Source organism: Mercenaria mercenaria, chromosome 6 (assembly GCF_021730395.1).
Source record: "Mercenaria mercenaria strain notata chromosome 6, MADL_Memer_1, whole genome shotgun sequence".
In the NCBI taxonomy this organism is placed as follows: domain Eukaryota; kingdom Metazoa; phylum Mollusca; class Bivalvia; order Venerida; family Veneridae; genus Mercenaria; species Mercenaria mercenaria.
The window spans coordinates 19,311,450-19,336,486 of NC_069366.1; the positions used below are offsets into that span (position 1 = coordinate 19,311,450).

Sequence of the window (25,037 nt, forward strand, 5' to 3'; positions counted from 1 at the left end):
TTTCTCTGTTAATAACAAGACTGTCAAATTGATGAAATGGAATCCTCAATTTTCTTTAAACTGTTTACTTTTTTTCAGGGTAGCCTACCGCCCAATCTGTTTTTACAGGCTGAACAACTGCCGAGAGAAAACAAAAAATAAATATGTTTTTGCATTCTTAGAATTGTTGGGTCCGTATCGGAGAATTTTTCGAGAGGTAAAGAGAATGCTTACTTTTTTTATACCAGTGGGGTTCTCATAACTGAATGGTTAAGGGGAGCAGAGGTCTAGTGGTTAAGGTTTCAGGCGCCCAGCCCATGGGTCGTGGGTTCAAGCCCCAAAGCCTGAGGTCATGTCATGATCTTCCCATAGAACACCAGCACTAGTCTTTCCAGGAAGCGGAATTCGAGAGTGGTTCAAGCTTTAGCTTCCATCACTATCGAGCTAAAATATATTAGTATAAACTAAACTAAGTATGTGACTTTGATCACTTGCCCCACACTACTTGCAGATTTGAAACCTAGTTCATTTAGAATGTAAATTTCTTTTATTTGAAGAGATTAAGCTGGCTTATAGAAGGTTTGTGGATCTACCCAGGTGTTTGAGATGATGGGAGGGGCAGCTGGTGTCACATCCTTGGCAGCCACCTGAAATTCAAAGGTTTGCCATACAATCTATATTGTGTTGGTTGCTGACTTTTATACTCTACAAAAAATTTTTACGTGTACAAGGCTCTATCCTCACTTTGGAGCAATTGGGCCAGTGTCTTAGAGGGAGGAATCTCGTGTTTTAGTGTCAAGAGAGGTTGCTCTATACTATTACTACTTTGAAGCAGTTTAAAGAATATTTTGATTTGAGGATTACCTCGGTCAGTACATTGGGCTGTTTGGTTTTTGCGTAAATAGGTGAAAGATCAAAGTTACAATGGACCTCGCATTAGGTCAGAACTGGAAAACTTTGCTTAACACTTCAGAGGCAACCTTTAACTTGGTTCATAATTTATTGTAGAATATTCCTGAGGTCAAAAAACTTTAAATGTACGTGGGTCAGATCATGAAAAACATTGTTAACCTTATCAGACTGGACCTTGATTGATTCTGCCTTTAAAGCAGTGTTTGTAGATCATGATCAGCTGCACATTCATGTAGTCATTTAGGCCACTTCAGTATCTTTTTGGGAAGCACAACTTCTAACAGGTAATGGTACTTTTGTTATTCAAAGATTAGACATGTTCATTAAGAAATTTAGCGGGGTTAAGGGTTAATGATCTATCTGATTTAGATAAAGTCTGGTCTAAAGGTTCACTGTATGAAAATCTACACCAAATTTAGATTCTTTTGAAATTATCCTGGGGTATTGAACTAGTTCAGTGAGCAACGGGCATTCAGGACCTCTTGGTTTGGTTTGTAATGCCCATTTTCTGTTATGCCCATTCTGTTTGTGAATAAAAGGCATATTATTCTCAGTTAGGCTGTGAACCTTGTTAGAATTTAGAGCAGTAAATACAAAGAAAGCACTTGCAAAACTTTGTTGCCTCTTGCAAGCAGGAATAGAAAATAACCAATTTTTTAATAATATTCTGAGAATATATATAGAATTTTTAATGATTGCATTCAAGATGACCTTCTTTTATATGTAGTGTCCATATACGACGTGTAGTATCCTATATTAAAGGTAGTCTGGCTAAAGGTTATATGAAAATTTTCTTGGAAACAATACCATGTTCCTATACACAACATTCAAGTTACAAATTTGAGCAATATATGAACATTACAATTATTTCTTTTGTACTGATAACATGTTAATAAATTTTCACTTTTGCATCATTTATGACCATTGATATTAAAGTTTCAATCAATCATACATAATTTGTCATTTTAATTAGATTAAAGAGGCATTTTATGTGGAATTTTTAATACTTGTTGTTTCTGTTGTTGCCTTAATTTGATGTATTGTTATTTATATGGATATTACAGGTGTATTTTCGTTCCTCATTTGTTTGGCATACTCATGAGGACATAGACGCAGCATTCAGCAAATTTTCAAGAGCACTGAAAAAGAAATCAGCTGAAACATTACCAGATTTACTTCAGTGGATACCAAATGTAGAGAGAGTTGGTGAAGCTTATGATGTTAAAAGTTGGCTTGGAGAAAACATTTGTGATGTAAAAGGAACCAGTGAACCTCTGCATTACAAGTTTGTTGCCAGTGGTAATAATGTCAAGGTTTTTTATAAAGGTCTCCAACACACATTCTGGAAACAATTAAATGGAAGAGGAACATTTTTACGAAAAGTGCCTAGTGGAAATCCCAAACTTCTGAAGCCAGACTATTCAAAGTTTGACCTCAATATAGAAAAATTAAAAAAACTAGTGTCTTCAGTAGAGGGACTTTTCTCAGACAAAGAAAAGTTTAATTGGTGGGCTGACTTTATCCCAAATGTGAAAACATATGCTTTACAAAATACACCCAAACGAGAATGGATAAATGTCCTTCCAAAGCAGCCTCTTTTTCCCAAATCCAGGAGTTCTCTGTCTCTGCTTGATCCATATTTGAAAAAGGTACTGGAAAAAGAATCTGCAGAACCTGAGGTAAGTTAATCCTCCACAGAGTAGTGCATGTATGTTTAATAATTAATGACTAAAAGATAGAGAAATCAGCCATGGTGTAAATATAGGGTTTTGTCAGTTTTGACAATGTCAGATGAAACTGTGGAGGAGTATGAACAAAGATAGTCAGAAATGCCTGCAAGAATTATCTGGAGTTACTTTACATTTATAGCTAATCTGATTTTTGGAAAAAAAAACAAGATGAGTTATTGTCATCACTTGATCGGTGTCGGCGTCGGCGTTGCCTGGTTAAGTTTTATGTTTAGGTCAACTTTTCTCCTAAACTATCAAAGGTATTGCTTTGAAACTTGCAACACTTGTTCACCATCATAGCTGACCCTGTACAGCAAGAAACATAACTCCATCCTGCTTTTTGCAAGAATTATGGCCCTTTTGACTTAGAAAATATCAGATTTCTTGGTTAAGTTTTATGTTTGTCAACTTTTCTCCTAAACTATCAAAGCTATTGCTTTGAAACTTGCAACACTTGTTCACCATCATAAGCTGACCCTGTATATCAGGAAACATAACTCCATCCTGCTTTTTTCAAGAATTATTGCCCCTTTTGGACTTAGAAAGTCAGATTTCTTGGTTAAGTTTTATGTTTAGGTCAGCTTTTCTCATAAACTATCAAAGCTATTGCTTTTAAACTTGCAACTCTTGTTCACCATCATAAGCTGACTCTGTACATCAAGAAACATAACTCCATCCTGCTTTTTGCAAGAATTGTGGCCCTTTTTGGACTTAGAAAATCATGGGTAGGACAAATTTTCTATAATACAAAAAAAAATCAGATGAGCGTTAGCACCCGCAAGGCGGTGCTCTTGTTTAGCTTGTTTTAGACTTTGTTGCCATTTTTAAAACATTAATGAACAAGTTTAAGTTAGTTTTATGCCTCAAAATTTTCCGAATGAAGTTTGAAGTAAAAGGTCAATATATGCTTTATTTTAACAAAATAAATGTCGACCGCAAACTTGCAGAAGGCTAAATAAGCTAATAAAAGTATGCAGTCAGTGTTGTTATATTTAACCATAGTATATTTATAGCAACTGGATGATGACTTACATACAACACTTATTCAGAACTATTTTAAATTGTGGTGCTATATTGTGGTCTATATAGATAATAACAAAATGTAAGAATGATCCTTTTGACATATATTTCATCAATATTCTTTTGACGATTTTATTGCTTTAAAACACATTGACTCCCATTATTTTACAGCTAACTTGTGAAAAAGGCAACATTGAAAGTTTTGAAGTCTAAAAAAAGAAAACTGCAGAAGACGGTGAAAGTCCGGAAAGGCAGTGTTAAGTCAGCAGGAGGTATTAACGTATTTAGTTCAATTTGACTGAAAAGTTCTTTTCAGGTTGTACATCCGTATTATATTAGGTTGAAAAAGGTTCTTGTTAACGTAGGTAGTCGACGAAAGTCCCCACCTGGAATGGATGGAACAACTTAATTTCCAGGGATATCAGCTGCCAGCAGGGAATCGAACCCGGACCGCTGGCGTTGTAGTCCCAACCTAACCACTGCTCCACTGACTCCATATAGTTTCTTAGCTTAACTGAGCACAAAGTGCTCGGAATGAGCTATTGTGATCACTCACCATCTGTATTTCTGATTTTTTCTTCAAATTTCATTTATGAAACAATGTGGTGGGAAGTTAATGAAACTTGAACTGAATGTTCCTTGTGTAGTCCTCTCTCAAGGTTTTCAAATTGTTCTGCTTGGTAGCATATAAATATAGAACAGAACAGAACAGAAATTTTTTATCTAAAACTTTACTTAAAACATAGAATTTCATGGGTCACATAAAACAACATCTGCTTAACCACTTTTGGGAAAGATTAAAAAATAATTTCACACAAAGGGTTCTTTTTTAACCCCTTAATGGAATTGTTTAATTTTTTCCCTTTTAAAACCAAAAAAAGAAGGCCTCCCGGGGGACTTTGGACACAAAAATATGTGGGGGCCCGTACGGGTTTAAAAAAATTTTATTACATTGGCATTACGGGGGTGAAAATAAATATTTTTGTCCCCCTGCTTTTTCGAAGAAAAATTTTTTTTTTGGGTTCCCACCTAAAAAATTTATTGAGGAAACATAAAATGGGCTGCATCCTTCCACCCGGGCATTTGTCCTAAAAAGGGGGGTCCCTCCCCTATGTTCCAGTCCTGCCTTCCAAAAAGGGATTTCAAAATAATTCTGCAAATTATTCACCCCTAATAAGACAACTGCCCTTGCACAAGACCCAAAACCCCAATTTTTTTTTTTTAAGGTAAAGGTCACACTTAGGGGTTAAAATTTTAAACTGGTCTTTTTCCCTTTTCTCTTTAAATCTTAAAGGGGATTTAAAATTTTTTTTGCATAAATTTTCCCCGTATAATTGGGTGACATTTGTCCCCAAAAAAACCTAGACCTCTAGCTCGACTTCCCAAAGGTTAACATGGTCTTTTTCCCTTGTCCGGTCAAAAAGGCTGCCATTTATAAAGGATTTTAAAATTTATTGACACAAATGTTAATTTTCTTATGCAAAAACCCAGCCCCCTAGCTCCAAGGTAAATAGCATTTTTGGGAATTTTTTTATGCCCCCGAAGGGAGGCATATTATTTTTTAAACTGCCCCTTTCCTTTCGTTAGTTCTTTCGCCCACAAACATTAACTTTTTGATGAAGGCATTTTACCTCGAACCACCACCCAGGACTTAAAATTTTTCACATGCTGTTTGTTTTGAGTACACCACCCCTACTGTTTTTGGGGGGTAAACCGGGTCAAAGGTAAAGGCGCTGGGGGGGCATTTGCCCGCCATTAGTGAAGCTTTTGTTGGTAATCTTTTTTTTGCCCTGGTCTGAAACGGGTGTACAAAAAGATTCCCCTTTAAACAAGCCCTTGTGTCAGTGCAAAGGTCAAAAACCAAAAGGCCCCACCCATGTTAACTTTCTTTTTTTTTTCATGAAATTACCTCCCTTTTTTTTAAAAAAAAAACAAACAAAAAACAATACTTTTAGTTTTAAAAACAGTTTTACCACTAATTTAAAAAAAAAATTTTTTTTCTAAAAGTGATAGATATAAAATAAGCTATTAACAATTGTAGAATGAAAAACCAGACTCAAGTTATAATAATTAAAATTTTTATAGGGAAATGCAGCATTTCTATGGGGTTTTCCCAAAGATTAGGTTGTATGTCCTGGGAGTTTTAATTGATGATAGTAGAATTTCTATTCTACATTTTCATTTTCCTAAAGTAGAAAAATGTCCCTTAAACCTTTCCTCCCCCAAAAAACACAAATTAACCTTTCCCCCCTAATTTTAAATTTAGTAGAGACCTTGAAATATTTTTTGTCCAAAAACACTGGCACTATTTCAAAATAAATTCCCCTATGTTTTCTTTTCATTTGCGTCAACTAAAAATGTTTAAGGGAAGCAGTGTATTTTTTCTCAGGGGAGGGGTTCCAGGGGCATCAGGGCCTTCCTGTTTTAAAAAAAAAATATGTACAAAAAATTTAAACCCGAGAAGAATTTTTTAAAATTAAAAAAAATTTTCCAGTTAATGTAGAATGGAAAAATTATTATGGGTGGGTTTTAAAAACCCTTTGGGGGTATAAATATATTAAAACAGGTTTTTGCCCGTAATTTTTTTTGATTCTAATGTTTCAATATTTAATTTTGAAAAAAATAAAATTAAATTTTTTTAAAATTTATTAGCTGGAACTTATATAAGAGTATAAAAATGTGTTTTTAAAACTGTTTTCATTTTTATAGCACAGGTTAAAAAAAAACAACCTAATCAGAAAAAGAACAAGGGGAAATCAAGAACAAAAATCAGGGAAAAATTTTAGAAGTCTAACAAAAGACAGAAGGTATTACTATAAAAATGAATGAAGTGTTTAAATTTCTTGCACAAACATTGTGATACAAAAAAAAAGAAGCTTTGCTGAAAGTTTTCCCCTCCACTACATTAATTAAAAACATTTAGGGCCCGTTACTTTGTCTGAATGAAGGGAAAGGAAACTAAACTTCAAAAACTTCACAAGTATTTTTTGTTTTTAAAAATTTGAAAAGAGCCTTTTAAAATTTTACCCCGAAACAGGAGTTTTACTAGTCTGCTTGAATATCCTATGAATTTTTGTTGGATTGGGTTCCAATTTTGATTTTTTTTTGTATTTTTCAGTGGAAAAAGAGACACAGAATAAATGAAATCACCTATTGTAAAATGATATCAAGAAAACATATCTGGTTGAAAAATCTTTTTTTATCTTGTAGAAATTGTTTTTCTTTTACTGCTTTGTTTCTGTTTTTATTCAAATTTCTTTTTTTTTTACAACTGTTGAAAGCAATTTACAAAAAAGTAAATGTTCTATTTGGGGAATTTTTGGGTGAGGCAACACATAGGGTTCAGTTTTTTTACCCTAAAATTCTTTCCCATTTGTATAGGGATAATTTGCCCACCATTTTTGAAGTAGAGTGAACAGTTTTTTCTCAATAATTTTTAGGGAAATTCTTTACACGAAAAATTCATTTTTTTGGTAAAATGATTGGGGAATAAATAGAAATTTTTTTAAATTTAAAACCCAAAAATTTATAGAAAATTTTAAAAAATTTTTTTTTGAAACAGCATTTTTTCCCAAATTTTAAAACCCATTTTTCCTCTATTCACATTTTTACCCTTGAGACACCCGGTTCCTAAATGGAAAACAAAAATCCCTTTTTTGATTAAAAGATAAAAATTTGACTTTTGATAAAGGGTCCTAAATATCAAAAATCCCTTGGGTAATTGACCCAATATTTTTTGTAATTTTTCAAAAACTTGTCTTCATCAATTTTCTTTTTTTAAATGAGAAAAAAAGGTAAAAAGTGAATAGTTTAAATTCACATTCCTGTACATAATTGGATTATTTTGGACTGTAACAATCGGATTAAAAATTAAATTTTCTTACCTAGCCTTCATTAAAAGGGGTTTTTTATTGAAATATATTTTCCGCATTTTAAAAGAACAATATTGAAAAACTTTCTATTTTATGTTTATTAAAAAGTTTATGTTAAATTGTTAATTTTAAGATAACTGATTAAATACCAGGACTGCGGACCAGTACGCATTTTAGACATAAGACCTATGTTTTATTACCTGATTTACAATAAAATCTCTTAAGGGTAGTATTCTGGTTTCAGCTGAATTTTCCTGTCAATATTTTAGGTCTATTTAGATAGGATATTCAGTATGAAAGTACCTGAAATGATTGTATAGTGTTTTGAATTGATATAAAAGTGGCCAATCTTGGCAACCTTTTTGCTTATTTTGTAGTTTAAATGACTATCTTGAAGGTCAGATGGTTAAGGTCCTCTTCAGGTGACTTAGTCCCATTTGGGCCTCTTTTTTTGTAATTATTAATATTATACTTCAGTAGCTTTCATTTTTTAAGGGGTTGTACTGTATTATTGGGTATTTTGGTTACTCTTTGATACGCATGATAGGTAGCATGAGTTTCTCTATTATGTGGGCTTAGTACAGCCTCAGAAAGTGACTTTTACAAAATGTGGTCACATTATTCCTTATACTCATTCATCATGGTTGGTATCATGAGTTTCTCTTATATTTCGTTTCGATAAGAGCTAAGTAAAATGACTTACAAAAATGTTGCTACATTATTTGTTTGTTTAATCATCTTGAGAGTTTTATCTTATTTGTATTTATTTATGTAAATGTTGTATAAGTAAATGTTGTTCCATATTTAGATAAGTACATTTTGCTGGGGAAAATTATAGTATTTGGTTATAACATGGAAAATTTAATATTTATGCTCGGGAAGTAATAAATTATTTGAATGTTTCTTCTCTCAATGTTTCAGAATAGTTTTTAGCTCACCTGAGCCAAAGCTCAAGTGGAGCTTTTGTGACCACTTGATGTCCATCTTACGTTTCAAACAGTTTGTCAACAATTACTTGTCTGCACGATTGTGGTTTCATTTATGATTTGATTTTAACCAAACTTGCACATAACTTGTATCACTATAGGATCTTGGTTTCTTTCTAGAAGCCAATCTGGGTTCCAGAGTCATGGCCTCTGAAAGGGCAAAAGTTGTCTTGTCTGCAGGATAGTGGTTTCATTTATGACTTGATTTTAACCAAACCTGCACACAACTTGTATTACCATAAGATTTCGGTTCCTTTTTAGCTCACCTGAGCACAAAGTGCTCAGGGTGAGGTATTGTGATCACTCACCGTCCGGCGTCCGTCCGTCCGTTGTACGTCCGTTGTACGTCCGTCCACACTTTCCTTTAAACAACATCTCCTCCTAAACCAACAGGCCAATTTTGATGAAACTTCACAGGGATGTTCCTTGGATGGCCCCCTTTCAAAATTGTTCAAAGAATTGAATTCCATGCAGAACACTGGTTCCCAAATGGCAACCGAAAGGAAAACTTTAAAAATCTTCTTCTCAAAAACCAGAAGCCCTAGAGCTTAGATATTTGGTGTGAAGCATTGCCTAGTAGACCCTCTACCAAATTTGTTCAAATCATGACCCTGGGGTCAAAATTGACCCCGCCCCAGGGTCACTTGATTTTACATAAGAAAATCTTAAAAAATCTTCTTCTCAAAAACCAGAAGCCTTAGAGCTTAGATATTTGACATGTAGCATTGCCTAGTGGACCTCTACTAAAATTGTTCAAATCATGACCCCGGGGTCAAAATTGACCCCGCCCCAGGGGTCACTTGATTTACATAGGAAAAATCTTCAAAAAATTTCTAAAAAATAACCAGAAGGCCCAAGCTTAGATATTTCACATGTAGCATTGCCTAATGGACCTCTACAAAATTTGTTCAAATCATGGCCCCCGGGGTCAAAATTGACCCCGCCCCAGGGTCACTTGATTTTACATAGGAAAATATTTAAAAAATCTTCTTCTCAAAAACCAGAAGCCCTAGAGCTTAGATATTTTGACATGTAGCATTGCTTAGTAGACCTCTACTAAAGTTGTTCAAATTATGACCCGGGGTCAAAATGACCCCGCCCTAGGGGTCACTTGACTTTACATAGGAAAATCTTCAAAAGTTTTCTAAAAATAAACCGGAAGGCCTAGAGCTTAGATATTTCACATGTAGCATTACCTAGTGGACCTCTACAAAAATTTGTTCATATCATGACCCCCTGGGTCAAATTGACCCCGCCCCGGGGGTCACTTGATTTTACATAGGAAAATCTTCAAAAATTTTCTAAAATAAACTAGAAGGCCTAGAGACTAGATATTTGACATGTGGCATTGCCTAGGACCTCTACAAAATTTGTTCAAACCTTGTCCCCCGGGGTCAAAATTGATTCCGCCCTAGGAGTCACTTGATTTTACATAGGAAAATCTTAGAAAAAATTCTAAAAATAAACCAGAAGGCCTAGATCTTAGATATTTGACATGTAGCATTGCCTATTAGACTTTTACAAAATTTATTCAAATCATGACCCCTGGGGTCAAATTGACCCTGCCCCATGGGGTTACTTGATTGTACATAGAAAAATCTTCAAAATTTTCTAAAAATAAACCAGAAGAGCTTAGATATTTGACATGTAGCATTGCCTAGTGGACCTCTACAAAAAGTTTTCAAATCTTGTTTTTAAAGTTACTTAAAGAAAATTTCAACTATATTTTCTCATAATTCTTTTGATTGATTTCTATTATGATCTTTTGACCTTGAAGACTTGTCCTTAAGTGCAATGATAACAGGTGAGCGATATAGGGCCATCATGGCCCTCTTGTTTGAATCAATACCATCCTATCATAGGTTCCAGAGTTGCGGCCCCTGGAAGGGAAAAAGTTGGCTATTTTGGTATTGTCTGAATGCTAGGGGTTACATTTATGATTTGATTTTAACCAAACTTGCAGACACTTGTAGCACAATAAGACCAGATTCTACCATGGGTTCCAGAGTTATGGTCCCTGAAAAGACTAACATTTGCAATTTTGGTCTTGTCTGCACAATAGTGGTTTCAATATTTTTTTTGCCCTGTCCTTCCGTACGTTCATAGGGTGGCGGGGATTATGGAGTAGACGACCCCTATTGCTTTTGGGGTCACTCTGTCAAAGGTCAAGCTCACAGGGGCCTGAACAGGGAAAACCATTTCTGATCAATAACGTGAGAACCACCTGACCCAGAATGTTGAAACTTCATAGGATGATTGGTCTTGCAGAGTAGACAACCCCTTTTGATTTTGGTCACTTTATTAAAGGTCAAGGTCACAGGGGCCTGAATAAGGAACATCATTTCCAGTCTGTAACTTGAGAACCACTTGACCCAGTATGTTGAAACTTCATAGGATGACTTGTCATGCATAACCCCTATTAATTTTTGGGTCACTATTAAAGGTCAAGGTCACAGGGACCTGAACATGGAAAACCATTTTCGGTCTGTAACTTGTGAACCCCTTGACCCCGTATGTTGAAACTTCATAGGATGATTGGTCATGCAGAGCAGATGACACTTATTGATTTTGGGGTCACTCTGTTAATGGTCAATGTCACAGGGGCCTGATCATGGAAAGTCTTTTCCAATCAATAACTCGAGAACCACTAACCCAAATGTTGAAACTTCATAGAATGATTGGACATGCGAGGGATAACCCCATCGAATTTAAGGGTCACTTTATTAAAGGTCAAGGTCACAGGGACCTGAACATGAAAACCATTTTCGGTCCGTAACTTGTGAACCACTTGACCAAGTACGTTGAAACTTCATAGGATGATTGGTCGTGCAGAGCAGATGACACTTATTGATTTTGGGGTCACTCTGTTAATGGGCAATGTCACAGGGGCCTGATCATGGAAAGTCTTTTCCGATCAATAACTCAAGAACCACTTAACCCAGAATGTTGAAACTTCATAGAATGATTGGACATGCAGAGGGGATAACCCCTATCGAATTTAAGGGTCACTTTTTAAAGGTTAAGGTCTCAGGAGCATGAACATTGAAAACCGTTTCAGGTCGGTAACTTAAGAACCACCTGACCCAGAATGTTGAAACTTCATAGAATGATTGGTCATGCAGAGTAGATAACCCCTGTTGATTTTGGGGATCACTTGATCAAAGGTCAAGGTCACAGGGGCCTGAACATGGAAAACCATTTCCAGTGAGTAATTTGAGAATGACTTTACCCAGAATGTTGAAACTTCATAGGGTGATTGGACATGCAGAGGGGATGACCCCTACCGATTTTGGAGTCACTCTGTTAAAGGTCCAGGTCACAGGGGCCTGAACTTGGAGAACCATTCCAGTCAGTAACTTGAGATCCACCGACTCGGAATGTTAAAAAATTCATAGGATGATTAGACATGCAGAGTACAATTAATAATCCCTATTGATTTGGGGACACTCTAGATCTGTTAAAGGTCAAGGTTGCAGCATATAGAAAAAGGAAAGCCATTTCCGTTTGTCACTTAGAACCATTTGACCTAGAACCTTCAAACTCCATATAGAATTACAGAGAAGGTGACCCCTATTGCTATTTTTTTAACCAATCTTGCTCACAAGTTGTATCACCATAAATCTCGGTTCCTTTTTTTTTGAACCAACCATATCCCATTATGGGTTCCATAGATATAGTCCCTGAAAGGGAAAAATTGGCAATTTTGGTCTTGTCTGCAGGATAGTGGTTTCATTTGTTATTTGATTTAAACTAAACTTGCACACAGTTTGTATTACTGTAAGATTTCCGGTCCTTTCTTGAATCCGCCATATCTTACCATGGGTTCCAGAGTTACATCCCCTGAATGTGCAAAATTGGTTATTTTGGTCTTGTCTGCACGACAGTGGTTTTATTTATGATTTGATTTTAACCAAACATGCACACAAGTTGTATCACCATAAGATCAAGGCTCCTTTCTTGAACCAGCCATATTCCAGAGTTACTGCCCCTGTGTGTCCACAAACTTTGTCCGTACCATTTCTTCTTCATGCATGGAGGGATTTTGATGTATATCTATGAGACAGAGTGTCATGGGCAAGAAATTGATCTAAGGTCAAGGTCCCCATGACCACTTTTCTGTGGTATAACATGTATGTTACATCCGATTTTTAGGTGTATTTTGACCTATCTCTTTCCCAATAACGAGTTTTATGTGACTTTAATTATATAGAATTAAGGTTTAACTTCCCTATATATTACTATTGATAACTAATATTATAACTGTTTCATAATTGGCCAAATATTTTACATGCAAATACAGGTGCTAGTGTAAAGAAATTTGCTATGACGGGCGTATATTGTGAGGTGCACAAGATTTTGATAATATTTATGTTGTGGAAATTTCCACACTTGTAAAGTGATAGAATTTTATTGTGTAGTTTCTTCTTAACCATTGTTGTTTCAAATTGTCCGGAAATAATTGGGTTGGTTCCACACCAACAGTGTGACAAATATTTTTAGAGAGAAAATGTTGAAATTTCCATGCTTTGATATTTACCCTATCTATTACGTATTTTACGAGGTGTAGAAATGTCCACGTTTATGACAGAAATATGTAGACAATATATGTATTGTGGAAATTTCCACACTTGTACAAGTGAAAATATTTCTTATTGTAATTTGGGGTTTGTGTGGAAATTTCCACACCAAGATTGTTACAAATGTTTGTAAAGGGTAACTTTTGAAACTACCATGTTTTGAAATTTTACTCTATTTTATTATGTATTTTACGAGGTGTGGAAATTTCCACAATGCTCTTCATTGCTTATTATATTCCGCCAAATATGACCTTGAAACGTGGAAATTTCCACGTTTATGACAGAAACATTTAGACAATATATGTATTGTGGAAATTTCCACACTTGTACAAGTGATAACATTTCTTAGTATAAATTGATTTGAACATTGTTATGTTTAATATTTTACGGAATAATGGGTTGACGTGGAAGTTTCCACACCAAGATTGCTACAGATGTCTATAAAGGGTAAATTTTGAAACTACCCTGTTTTGATATTTTGAAATTTACCCTATTTTATTGTGCATTACGGGGTGTTTGGAAATTTCCACAATGTTCTTTACTGCTTGTAATATTTCGCCAAAGATTACTGTTTGAAAACATTTAGACAATATATTTATTGTGGAAATTTCCACACTGACTCGAGTGATCAGATTTCTTAGTAGATACTATAGATTGATATTCAACAATTGTTATGTTTTATAATTTACAGAATAATGGGTTCACGTGGAAATTTCCACACCAAGATTGTGCCAAGTAATGTTGAAATTACCATGTGTTGATATCTTGAAATTTTACCCCGTTATATTATGCATTCGACGAGGTGTGGAAATTTCCACAACGTTTGTTATTACTTCTTTTATTCCCTCAATAAATATGTATCTATATGCCAACTATATTTGTTGTTATTTTATTAACATTAAAATGGGTATTCCTTAGCATATTTGTGGTGTGGAAATTTCCACATTCGCACAAAAAGATGAAAAGGAATGAATAAAAGCATTGTGATATTTTACATATTGTCGTAGAAATTTCCACATTCTGTGTGAAAAAAGGAGAAAAAAGAGGCAAAAAAAGCTAATTTTGCCTCTTTAAAAGAGGATTATTGGTGTAGAATCCTCTTTTTAAAAAAATCAAATTTTTATTTCAATAACATTTGTCATAACTTACTAGGTTAAAACAAAATTACTTTAATAGTTGTGGAGTTGTGCTCCTGACGAAATATTATATCCCCTTTGTATTTGGGCGGGAGGTGGGGGATGAGGATAACGTCATGGGATAATTTGCAAAAACCTCTTTCGAGCTCGTTCAAAGCTATACTTACCATGCTTATGGAATGCAGAATACCATATTAATTAATTAATTAATATTTATTTCAAAACTTTGACATCGGATTAACCTTTTATTACACATTTCACTGTATTTCCTATCGCCTACATTTTCCCAGAGTTACTATAGAACCTGGATTGGTTTAGGTTAGAAATTGAAAGCATCCAACAGGCTGTTTCAGATACAACTTGAAAAGATTTGCACTATTCATAATATCTAATCAATAGAACTAATCACATTGTCCTATATACATGACAAGATATTAGTTATATGTCCCAGGGAAATGCCAACACCTTTATATATTTTGACAACTGAAATGCGTCCAATCGCTATGGTGACTAAGTCTTAGACTAGCTGATAAACTAAACGGAATGTCCTTTGTTGAAACGCAGTCTAGTTAAATCTATATTCATATAAGTTTGTATTTGATAGTATTTTGTTTTGTCCCTGTGCTACTCTATTTAGTTTTTATGTCCCGTTCTTCGGGTTATTATTGCCGTTTTAGTTATTATTATTCAGGGCGCGGGAAAACAGTTCTGAAACATCTATTCATACCAAATTAAGTTTGTCTGTAATGCCATACTAAGGTATTACGTTTATTTTGCTTCTCTGTCGTTCAAGTCTTCATGACTACACAAATGTATCAGACTGCTATATATATTATTGAACTGCAATATGTTAATATGATATGTCGCCATTATTCACTGTATAGCTATGATAATGTTGCTTTTGTTGTTTACCTGATGTAAATCTTAGTTGGAAAATAAAGTTTGAAATTGTCATGTTAGCTAATGTTTAGATAAGGCTACATTATCATTGATTATTCTTATTCCTCAGGAGCTGATTCAAAATGCCGAAGACGCGGGAGCAAGAGAGATTAAAGTTCTGCACGACAAAAGAAAGATCAACCATAAGCCAAGCAAGTACGTACTGCATGAGACGGAAGACGAAGAATTGTGCAAAGAATGCGAGACAACTCCTGCATATACAAAATTCTTTAAGGTAGGAATCTCAGCAGATTTAAGCCCCATGGTTTTCTTGACAAAATATCGCCTGAATGGGTTACGTTGGTGCATTATAAAATATACTTATCGTTAAAACAAAATAAATTAAATGTGCAAGGATGGGGAGAGGAATCAAAAAAACTATTTTTGTTTTGTAGTATTCTCCCCTGGTTTCATGTTTATTCCTGAAACGAAAGGAAAACTTATGCCGCTTGAAGCAAACTGCCATATTCGGCTGGCTCGGAAAAGATTATGAACATGTTTGTAAAAAGCGCGAAGAAAGATTTTTTTAGTCGGAGCCAGCTTGTGGTGAACTCGGTATAGTCATGGAAATAGTTGTAGTTCATTAGTTTAGTGCATGCGTGCGTCTAACTTTCTCCGGAGAGTAACATGCATGGGTAATCTTGTTTTAATTACATTTGACATACAAGTTTACAATAATGACATTAAATGTCTATATTTCAAAAGTCAAGATCAGAAATGGGGTCAAAGTCCATGTCAGATCCTGCGCGGCCATAACTGTCGTTCGCATTCAGCAACTGTTTTTGATTCGCCATAAATCTTCACCTAAATCAGATGCAGTGTTGCACGCAAATTTCAGACCCTTGTCTTAAACGTCATGGTGATACTTAAAGGTTAGATGCCATTTTAGAGCTTTTCCGTGCCGTAGCTTTGACATACTTAGGTCAGTAAATCTATATTTCTGTTCTGCCTATTGCAGACAGTTTACCCTAGACACAGGTTCAATAAAGTCAAAACGAGAGGTGGCTTAACTTCAGTTCTTTTATTGAGGTTCGTGTCATTGATGGTAAAAGCTGAAAGTATACAACGAGTCAACATTCAATACCTTGCCAGATCTGTTAACATACAAGACAACTATTAGATGGATTTATTAATAAGGAGGAGGTGCGAAAACCTTATGTACGAAACACCTTGGGTACGAACGCGACAAAAAAGGATGAAATTTACGCCTAAAAGACAATATAATAGTTGACTACAATACATTTTAAGAAAAATATTAATAAAGATAGTTCAAAATAATACAAACACTGTTGTGCCTAATCTTGGCTTTAAAAGGAATTTTCGATGTGCGGTGAAAACCGCCCGCCTTTTACGAGTTCTGGCTAACGACTAACAAAAAATATCGCTATCGTCTACTAAAGTAGTATAGAACAGAATAGAACCAGTTGTTCCGTATACCGTAGGTCCCTATAACGTTGGGTACCCAGCACACTCCCCACCTGTTATTTGCAAAATAACACTTCAAAAACCGTAGTATATTATATGATGAATTAGCAATAGATAGATTTTTAAATGAGAATCTGGTTAATTAATCACAAAGTCGATCAATTTCTCTTAACCATGTCCATATAATCTCATAACCATGTCCAGATTATCTCTTAACCATGTCCATACATCATGTACATGTGCATTTTCCTAAGGTATTTGGCATCTATAAAACTTCAAAAAATAATGCAAACTTCAAAAATAAAATATTTAAACAGTAACGTTATGACTAGCTCATTATCAATAGATTCCTAAAATTTCAGGACTATCAAAAATGACTTCTGTAAATAACAAAATCACAAAACATCTACCCAGTTCACTGTTCTTCAAATTATGCTCTCACAAGTACCACTAACTCTACCACAGGCCTAGTTAGGAATATCTGTTTTCCCTCCCTTAAAGAGAATTCCTATAGTTTTTTTCCTTTCATGGAATTTTTTTAAATTCACATATATGATAGGAAATTTGGGCTGAAAACAATGAACAAATAAAAACAATAGGTCACCAGGCTTGTTTTTGTGAAAAATTGTTTTGAACACACCCACTGTTGCTGAAACTGCCAGCGATTTTTCAACATTTTCATAATTTTCTGCTTTTTTATAAATACCAACCAAAATATACATCCAGGCAGCACAATACGGTTTTTTCTTTTTACAGATTTTATTATATACTTATTTGATATCAAAGTCATATTTGTAATACTCTATCCTTACAATAATGGGTACAAATGAAAAAAAAATATTGTTTCATATTTACTTTTGTGAACTTTTTTCAATGAAAAATACCCATAGTGAAGAATATTTTTTTAAATTTTAAAAAAACTCTTTCATAGATTTTTTTCTTTTTCTTCTTGTGTATAGATAATTGTATTGTGAGCATAAAAATGGCTAAAAATGCATGGGTCACCAGGCTAAATTTTATGTTAAGACCGCTAGGATTCAACACCTGTTCGGACGGAAATGGCGCGAACCTGGCCAAATTGATTACATGTATGTCTGCTAAAAGTTAAAAAAAAGTTTTAAAAATTCTTAATTCTTTCTATAATTGAATACTAAATAATCTGAAAGGTGATATTGTCTTATCAGTACTAAGTCAATTATCTTACATTATATCAACAACACTGTCTTTGTACTAAAATACGATGTGAAAACACAATCACAAAAATAGCAAGATACCTGTCAGGCATGATACTTGTCAATACAACATAAACCAGTATCAACATTTGATTACTGATATAACTTATCAGAAATGTTATTTCATTCAAAATTCCTCATATTTAAGATTGTCTGTAACATGTTTCAACAAATGTTGACTTCAGTTCAGTTTTCCATAGAAAGTGTCGGCTGCGCAGAAAGATGCGCATAAAAAACTATAGGAATTCCCTTTAAGAAACTAATCTCGACCTTGCGAATTCTATTGTCTGAGCTTGGAAAGATTTGCGATACCCTAGCCATTGGCCAACTATTGCGCGGAGCCTGACTATCCTTCAAAAGGACTATATCATCTACCTTAAGTGGGACTTCTTCATTTAGCCATTTAGGCCTGGACTGTAGGGACTGGAGATAGTCGCGTCGCCACCGGACCCAAAATTGCTCTGCCAGAAACTGAACACGTCGCCATTTGTCCTTATATAGGTTTATTAACGACCCGCACTCTGAAATGGGCTGACTTGTTTGGAGCTTAATGGTAAGTAACGCAGAAGGACTAAGAATGTCTGGACATTCAGCATCATCTGAGACAGGGACTATTTGCCGAGCATTTACTATGGCACTCACTTCTGCCATTAGTGTGACCAAGATATCATGGGTAAGGTTTGGTGTCTTTAAGAGCAAAGAGTCTAGAATACGCCGCGAAATCCCTATCATTCGCTCCCAGACTCCTCCCATGTGGGAGCTATGAGGAGTGTTGAAGACCCAGACTGCGTCAGAGTCAAAAAGATACTTCTTTATCTCAGCGTCTTCCACATTAATGGCGTCAATGCCTAGCTTGTATGTGGCCCTAACAAAGTTGGTACCCCTATCAGACCTGTACTGCGTGACCTTGCCCGTAATAGCAATAAACCTGCGAAGCGCGTTGAGGAATGCGGAGGAAGTCATTTCCTCAATTACCTCAATGTGAACTGCGCGGATAGTAAGACAAGTAAAGAGGACAGCCCAACGTTTTGAATTGGCTTGGCCTCCCCGGGTACGACGTGACACAATCTGCCACAGGCCGAAAACGTCTACACCTACAAAGAAAAAGGACTTTGCTTCTTTAACGCGGTCAACAGGTAGATCGGACATTTTCTGGTATTCAAACCGGCCTCTAAGCTTACGGCAAACAACGCAACTGCGGAGAAGTGTGGAGACAATACGTTTTGCACCAGTGACCCAAAAACCAGCAGATCTTATAGCGCCTTCGGTTATAAGGCGACTTGGTGCTTGATTGAGTTATGAATATGGGTGACCAACAACTTTGATACATGGTGTTTTCCAGGCAACAACAAAGGGTGTTTTTCCTTGTCCGACATGGTGCTTTTGCTTAGTCGTCAACCTACGCGCAACATTCCCTCCTTGTCTAAGTAAGGGTCAAGACGGAGAATAGAACTGGTCTTGGGCACAGGTCTACCTGCCAAAAGGGAGGTAATTTCCTGTTGGTATACTGTTTGCTGTACTTCCCTAACGATCAGAGTCTCAACCTGTCGCTTCATTTCTACACTTTTAGATTCACTACACGCATGCCAGCCACGACACTGCCCCTTCTCATGAAAAGATACTGCAATATGCCAGAGCGTGCAGAGTGCAGACACAAGTCTAGACCAATCTGAAAACCTAGAGAACCTATCAGAACCAAGACTACTTTTTGGATTAATTCCTTCCGAGACCACAGTTGTTTTAACGGCAACCCGAGTGCGAATCTCCTTATCTAGGTCTGGCTGAAGTAGGGGAAAGAACTCTGTCTGTGTAGTCTTACCATCAGATGGGACCCGATAACCAAACACTATCTTGTAACTGTGAAGAGTTTACACCCCTGGTTCCAACATCAGCAGGGTTTAAGTTGGTGGCGACATATTGCCACTGCTGGGGGGAAGAGACCCATCTTACCTTCTGCACCCGATTGCTTACATACGTGTAAAACCTTCTAGCTTGGTTCCAAATGTATCCCAAAACAACTCTACTGTCAGTATAGAAATGCGAACTACAGATATCTATGTGCATATTCTCCACAACAATCTGGTACAATTCAGTGGCAAGGACTGCAGCACAAAGTTCAAGGCGGGGAATTGTATGATCGCTGTTTGGGGCAACCTTTGATTTTCCATAATGAAACTCACATGCCTTTTGCCCCCTTCTGAATTTACGACTAGAAAAACAACAGCTGCTATCGCCTTCTCACTGGCATCTGAAAAAGTGTGGAGTTCGAAGTCAGACAATGAACCAAGCGACAGCGAAAACAAGCACCTAGGTATCCGAATGCATTCTAAATGAAGGAGGTTTTTCTGCCAACTTTCCCACTGTCTATAGGTCTCTGGTGGCAAAGGTTCATCCCAGCCGAACTTGCATAACATTACATCCCGTAAGATGAGTCGGGCGCTAATCAGTACTGGGGCTAAAAAGCCAAGGGGGTTCAAAAATGCTATGAAAAGCAGAAAGTAAGCCGCCTCGCTTGGTTATAGGTCTGTCCTGAATCTTGGATGTAAAGGTAAAGCTATCTTGTTCTAGATCCCATTTGACACCTAAACTACGCTGAGCACGTAAGTTCTCATGTTCAAAGTCTACACGGGACAGATCTGTGGCCAAATCTTTCCTTGGGAAACCCTTAATTACATCAGGGTCATTGGATGCTATCTTGTTGAGATTCAAACCTGTGACTGCTAAAGTGGCCCTAGTTCTCTGAAGCAAATCTATGGCAACTGAGGCTGAGGGGCATGAGGTAAGGCCATCGTCAACATAAAAATTCTGGCACACAAAGTCCTTGACATCTTGATCAGCTGATTCATCGGCCTTTCTCAGGCCATACGTTGCCGCAGTTGGGGACGGACTATTTCCAAACACATGTCTAGTCATGCGGTAATCAACTAAGGGCTTAGAGGGGTCATTATCCTTGTGCCAGATAAAACGCAGAAAGTCTCTATGGTGTTAAGCCACACTAAAACAATAAAACATCTGCTCAATGTCTACAGAAATGGCAACCAGATCACGCATGAACCGCATCAATACACCCAATAAGCTATTGGTAAGGTCTGGACCCTGTAGGAGAACCGAGTTCAAGGACACACCATCACATTTTGAGGAAGAATCAAACACAACCCTGATTTTACCCGGCTTCTTTGGGTGGTATACCCCAAAGATAGGTAAGTACCAACACTCTGCATTCTCTGCAAGCTTGGGGGCAAGCTCAGCATGGCCACTTGAAAATAACTTGGACATAAAGTCTAGAAAATGCTGCTTCTTCACTGGATTCGTTAAGAGACTTGTCTCTAAAGATTTCGCACGTCTCAAGGCTTGATCTCTGTTGCTAGGCAACCTAGGTTTGGGAGACTTGAAAGGGAGAGGTGCTACCCACCTACGATCAGAACCCAAGGAAAACTCTTGGTCCATAATGGTAAGGAATTCTCTATCTTCCACTGATAAGGAAGGTTTATTGTCACTGGGAGTAGTGACGAACACGGGGTCATACGTATAACTAGATTTAAACTCGAAGCTATCTTTCTCAATGTGGAATTTACTCGTACATGGAGGCAGCATGGATGTCCAACCATCACCTACAACAAAGGTCTTATTCACTGAAACCTTTCGCGGAGTGTGGACCTTACCGAGACTTCCCCAATAATCACCCATCCAAGACTAAGGCGCTGGGCGTAAGGGGTACCAGAGGAACCGATGCACTGCTCTAAGATATGGTAGGCTTCCAACAGATCTCAACCTACCAAGAGTAAGATAGAGGCACCCTCATCTAAGTCTGGAATACATGAGAATATGCTCTCTAAGTGAGGATGGTGAAGAGCAACCTGAGGGACAGGAATCTCCTCACGGCTATCAGGAATGTGAGTACATTCAAGTACATCTGGGAGCTGAACGCTTACAGACCCATCAAGCGACTCAATAACAAGGTCGTGAGCCCTGCGACCATCTACCACCAAGGAGCCTGAACAAGTATTCAAAGTATATTCAGCATGCGGACCATTCAGAGACAGTGAGTTGAATAGCTCGGGCTTTGCTAGAGTACCATTACTCTGTTCATCAAGAATAGCATACGCTTTCATTTTTCGCTCAGGAGCAGACATACTATAAGTATTAACCAAAACAATCTTTGCACATGATTTTCCTCCAAAACTATCATTGCAGACTTCGGTGCACTTTGCACTGGTACTGCCAACTTTGCCCCCCTCCCCACCTTGAACAACTGGCTTTTCCCGTGTATCAACATGCATAATTGTACAATGTGTATCACGTGAACAAATGCTACATTTAACATCACGATTACATTTTCTAGCAACATGTGCACTACTAAAACACTAGAAACATAACCGCTTTTCACTAAGTAACTTTTTCTTATCACTATTGCTCATGGTGCTGAACACTCTACGATTTTCTAAAGCATGTTGAGTTCTGTGTATGGGGCACCTCGCTTCAACATCAGTCTTTCTCGCAAAAACTGGCCTCTCTCCACGATTTGATACTGATCTTGCTACCAATTCTTCGAACGCGAAACTTGGATCATTCCGAACTTTGCTTTGCTCCCGAATAAACTGCGCAAATGCTGTGAATGGCGGATAGCTGACACAATGTTTTGTCTTATAACTTGTTGCATAAGTTGTCCATCTTTCTTGGAGCTGGTGAGGCAGCTTGCTAACTATGGGGTTCACTCCAACTGCGGCATCGAAGTAGGAAAGTGTTGTGCAGTATCTGGGATCTTTCTGTAACCCTTCTATTTCTGAAATTATGTCGGAAAGATCATACAGTTTGTTGTATGTCTTCACTGTTAATTTTGGAAAAAATTCCAGCTTCTTGACAGTTGAGTGGTACACTGTTTCAGGGGCACCAAATCTCTCGTCTAATCTTTCCCAAATTTTGACTAAGCCTTCATGTGGGTTGCTGATGTATGCTGCTTTCAATGACGTTGCTTGTCTGCGAGAGTTTAATCCCAACCATTTTATAAGCAAGTCTGTTTCCTCCATTGGTGAGGCATCTATGTCTGTGACAACACATTTGAAAGTTTGCTTCCATGATTGGTAGCTTTCTGGCTGTTCATTAAATACAGTTAAACGTGACATGAGTAGATCTCTCTTAAACAGAAATTTTGTGAAATCTCCTGCTGCATTCGGTGTTTGAACATGGCACAAATTCATTTTATCTGTCGCATCAGTGACTGTAAGTTTGTTTACATAGTTTGCTGTTTTTATCTCTGGGTCTTCGGTGGCCACCGAGTCGATATCACCTAGTTCACTATCACTGTGTACCGAATTAAGTTCAGCTTCAACTATGGCTGCCTCTTTTTTCTGTTGCAAAAGTTTCATGTCTATTTCTAAATTTGCCTTCTTTCTAGATGTCGCGGCAGCCGTTATTGCTTCTTTTTCTTGCAGTGCTACTCTTTGCCGTTCAAGCTCAGCCTCTGTCTCAGCAAATACCGCTTTCATCTTTATAGCCTGAAGCTTAGCAATAGAGCTGCTGGACCTACATGTTTGTGAATTTGAATGGACTAAAGACCATTCAGGACGCAAAGACTTTAAATTTTCAATAAACTGATTTGCGATCTGTTTCTTTTCATTTGTGAATTCTGTGACTGTTTTTTCAGGAGATTCTCACTTTCTGTTACTTGCGACCCTTCCAAAAATCTTATAAATTCTGAGGAAGTGCTGTCCAATTTTTTGAACTGATCAAACACAGATGATTTCAGCAATGTGTATTTCAGATGGTCTAGGGAAGAGGTTACTTCATTTTCATTAATTGTTCTTTGAATCGTTCCCCAGTATTCATGAAGTCTATCCTGATATGCGTCAACAGTTTCTTTAAACCACTCCATCCCTTTAGCGGACATTGTTCTTATTTGCCTTGTTTGTGGTCCTTTTGACAACATGGAACGTGAAACTTCTCGAACAGGAACAGTCTTTTACTGCTCTGCCTATTGCAGACAGTTTACCCTAGACACAGGTTCAATAAAGTCAAAACGAGAGGTGGCTTAACTTCAGTTCTTTTATTGAGGTTCGTGTCATTGATGGTAAAAGCTGAAAGTATACAAAGAGGCAACATTCAATACCTTGCCAGATCTGTTAACATACAAGACAACTATTAGATGGATTTATCAATAAGGAGGAGGTGCGAAAACCTTATGTACGAAACACCTTGGGTACGAACGTGACAAAAAAGGATGAAATTTACGCCTAAAAGACAATATAATAGTTGACTACAATACATTTTAAGAAAAATATTAATAAAGATAGTTCAAAATAATACAAACACTGTTGTGCCTATGAGAAATCTTGGCTTTAAAAGGAATTTTCGATGTGCGGTGAAAACCGCCCGCCTTTTACGAGTTCTGGCTAACGACTAACAAAAAATATCGCTATCGTCTACTAAAGTAGTATAGAACAGAAAAGAATCAGTTGTTCCGTATACCGTAGATCCCTATAACGTTGGGTACCCAGCACAATTTCAATTTGGCAGAAATGTTTTCGACATGTTTGAAATGTTTGTGTGAACTCGTTCACCAATATTCATGAAATATGCAGTTATTTTTCATAGAATTTTATGTTGCAATTTGGATGCTTTTCTACTTTATGTTACCTGACGGAGTTACCTGAACTACTAGTAGGTGTTTCTCATTTTACAATATTTCGAGTTGAGTTTTGATGCATTTTACTCTATCCCTTTAAAATTAAATAGATTTGATTTAAATTTAGATGTGTTATCATATATTATCACTTACATCAAATGACAATATGTCCATATTTGATGAATTATGCCAACTTTTACATTGAAAATCAGGCACTTGGTTTGTACTAAATAAAACTGAACACAAACACAAACTGTTGTCCCACATACTGCGACATGCTCCAATTAAAGCATCGGTTGTCTAGCAACTGTCTCCTCTGACAGTTCCTTGGGCATTATCTATTTATATGTTCGTGCTTCTGAACATCAGTGCATTAAGTAATGGACATTAGGGTAAAGATATGTTTTGAAACTGTCCATCTTAAAACAACGGAAAAACTTTGTGAGATAGGATAGTACATTAAATACAAAAAGTGGAAAACCAAGAGATTTTAGAAACTTCTATGTAAAGAAATTTTCCTTAGAAAAGGAAGACCAAAATGAAAACATAACAGTAATTTTGTGCTACTTTGCATGCATTGATATGTAGGTGATTTGTTCTTTGAAAA

At 36.6% G+C, this 25,037-nt stretch overlaps 1 protein-coding gene across 1 annotated transcript in view; it reads left to right on the forward strand.

The window, feature by feature from the left end:
* Nucleotides 1–25,037, forward strand: part of LOC128557627 (sacsin-like) — a 64,637-nt gene that overhangs the window by 24,563 nt on the left and 15,037 nt on the right. The window contains exon 4 of the mRNA XM_053545302.1: nucleotides 15,222–15,386. Coding sequence (XP_053401277.1) covers nucleotides 15,222–15,386 — 165 coding nt within the window. The remainder of the gene's footprint in view (nucleotides 1–15,221; nucleotides 15,387–25,037) is intronic.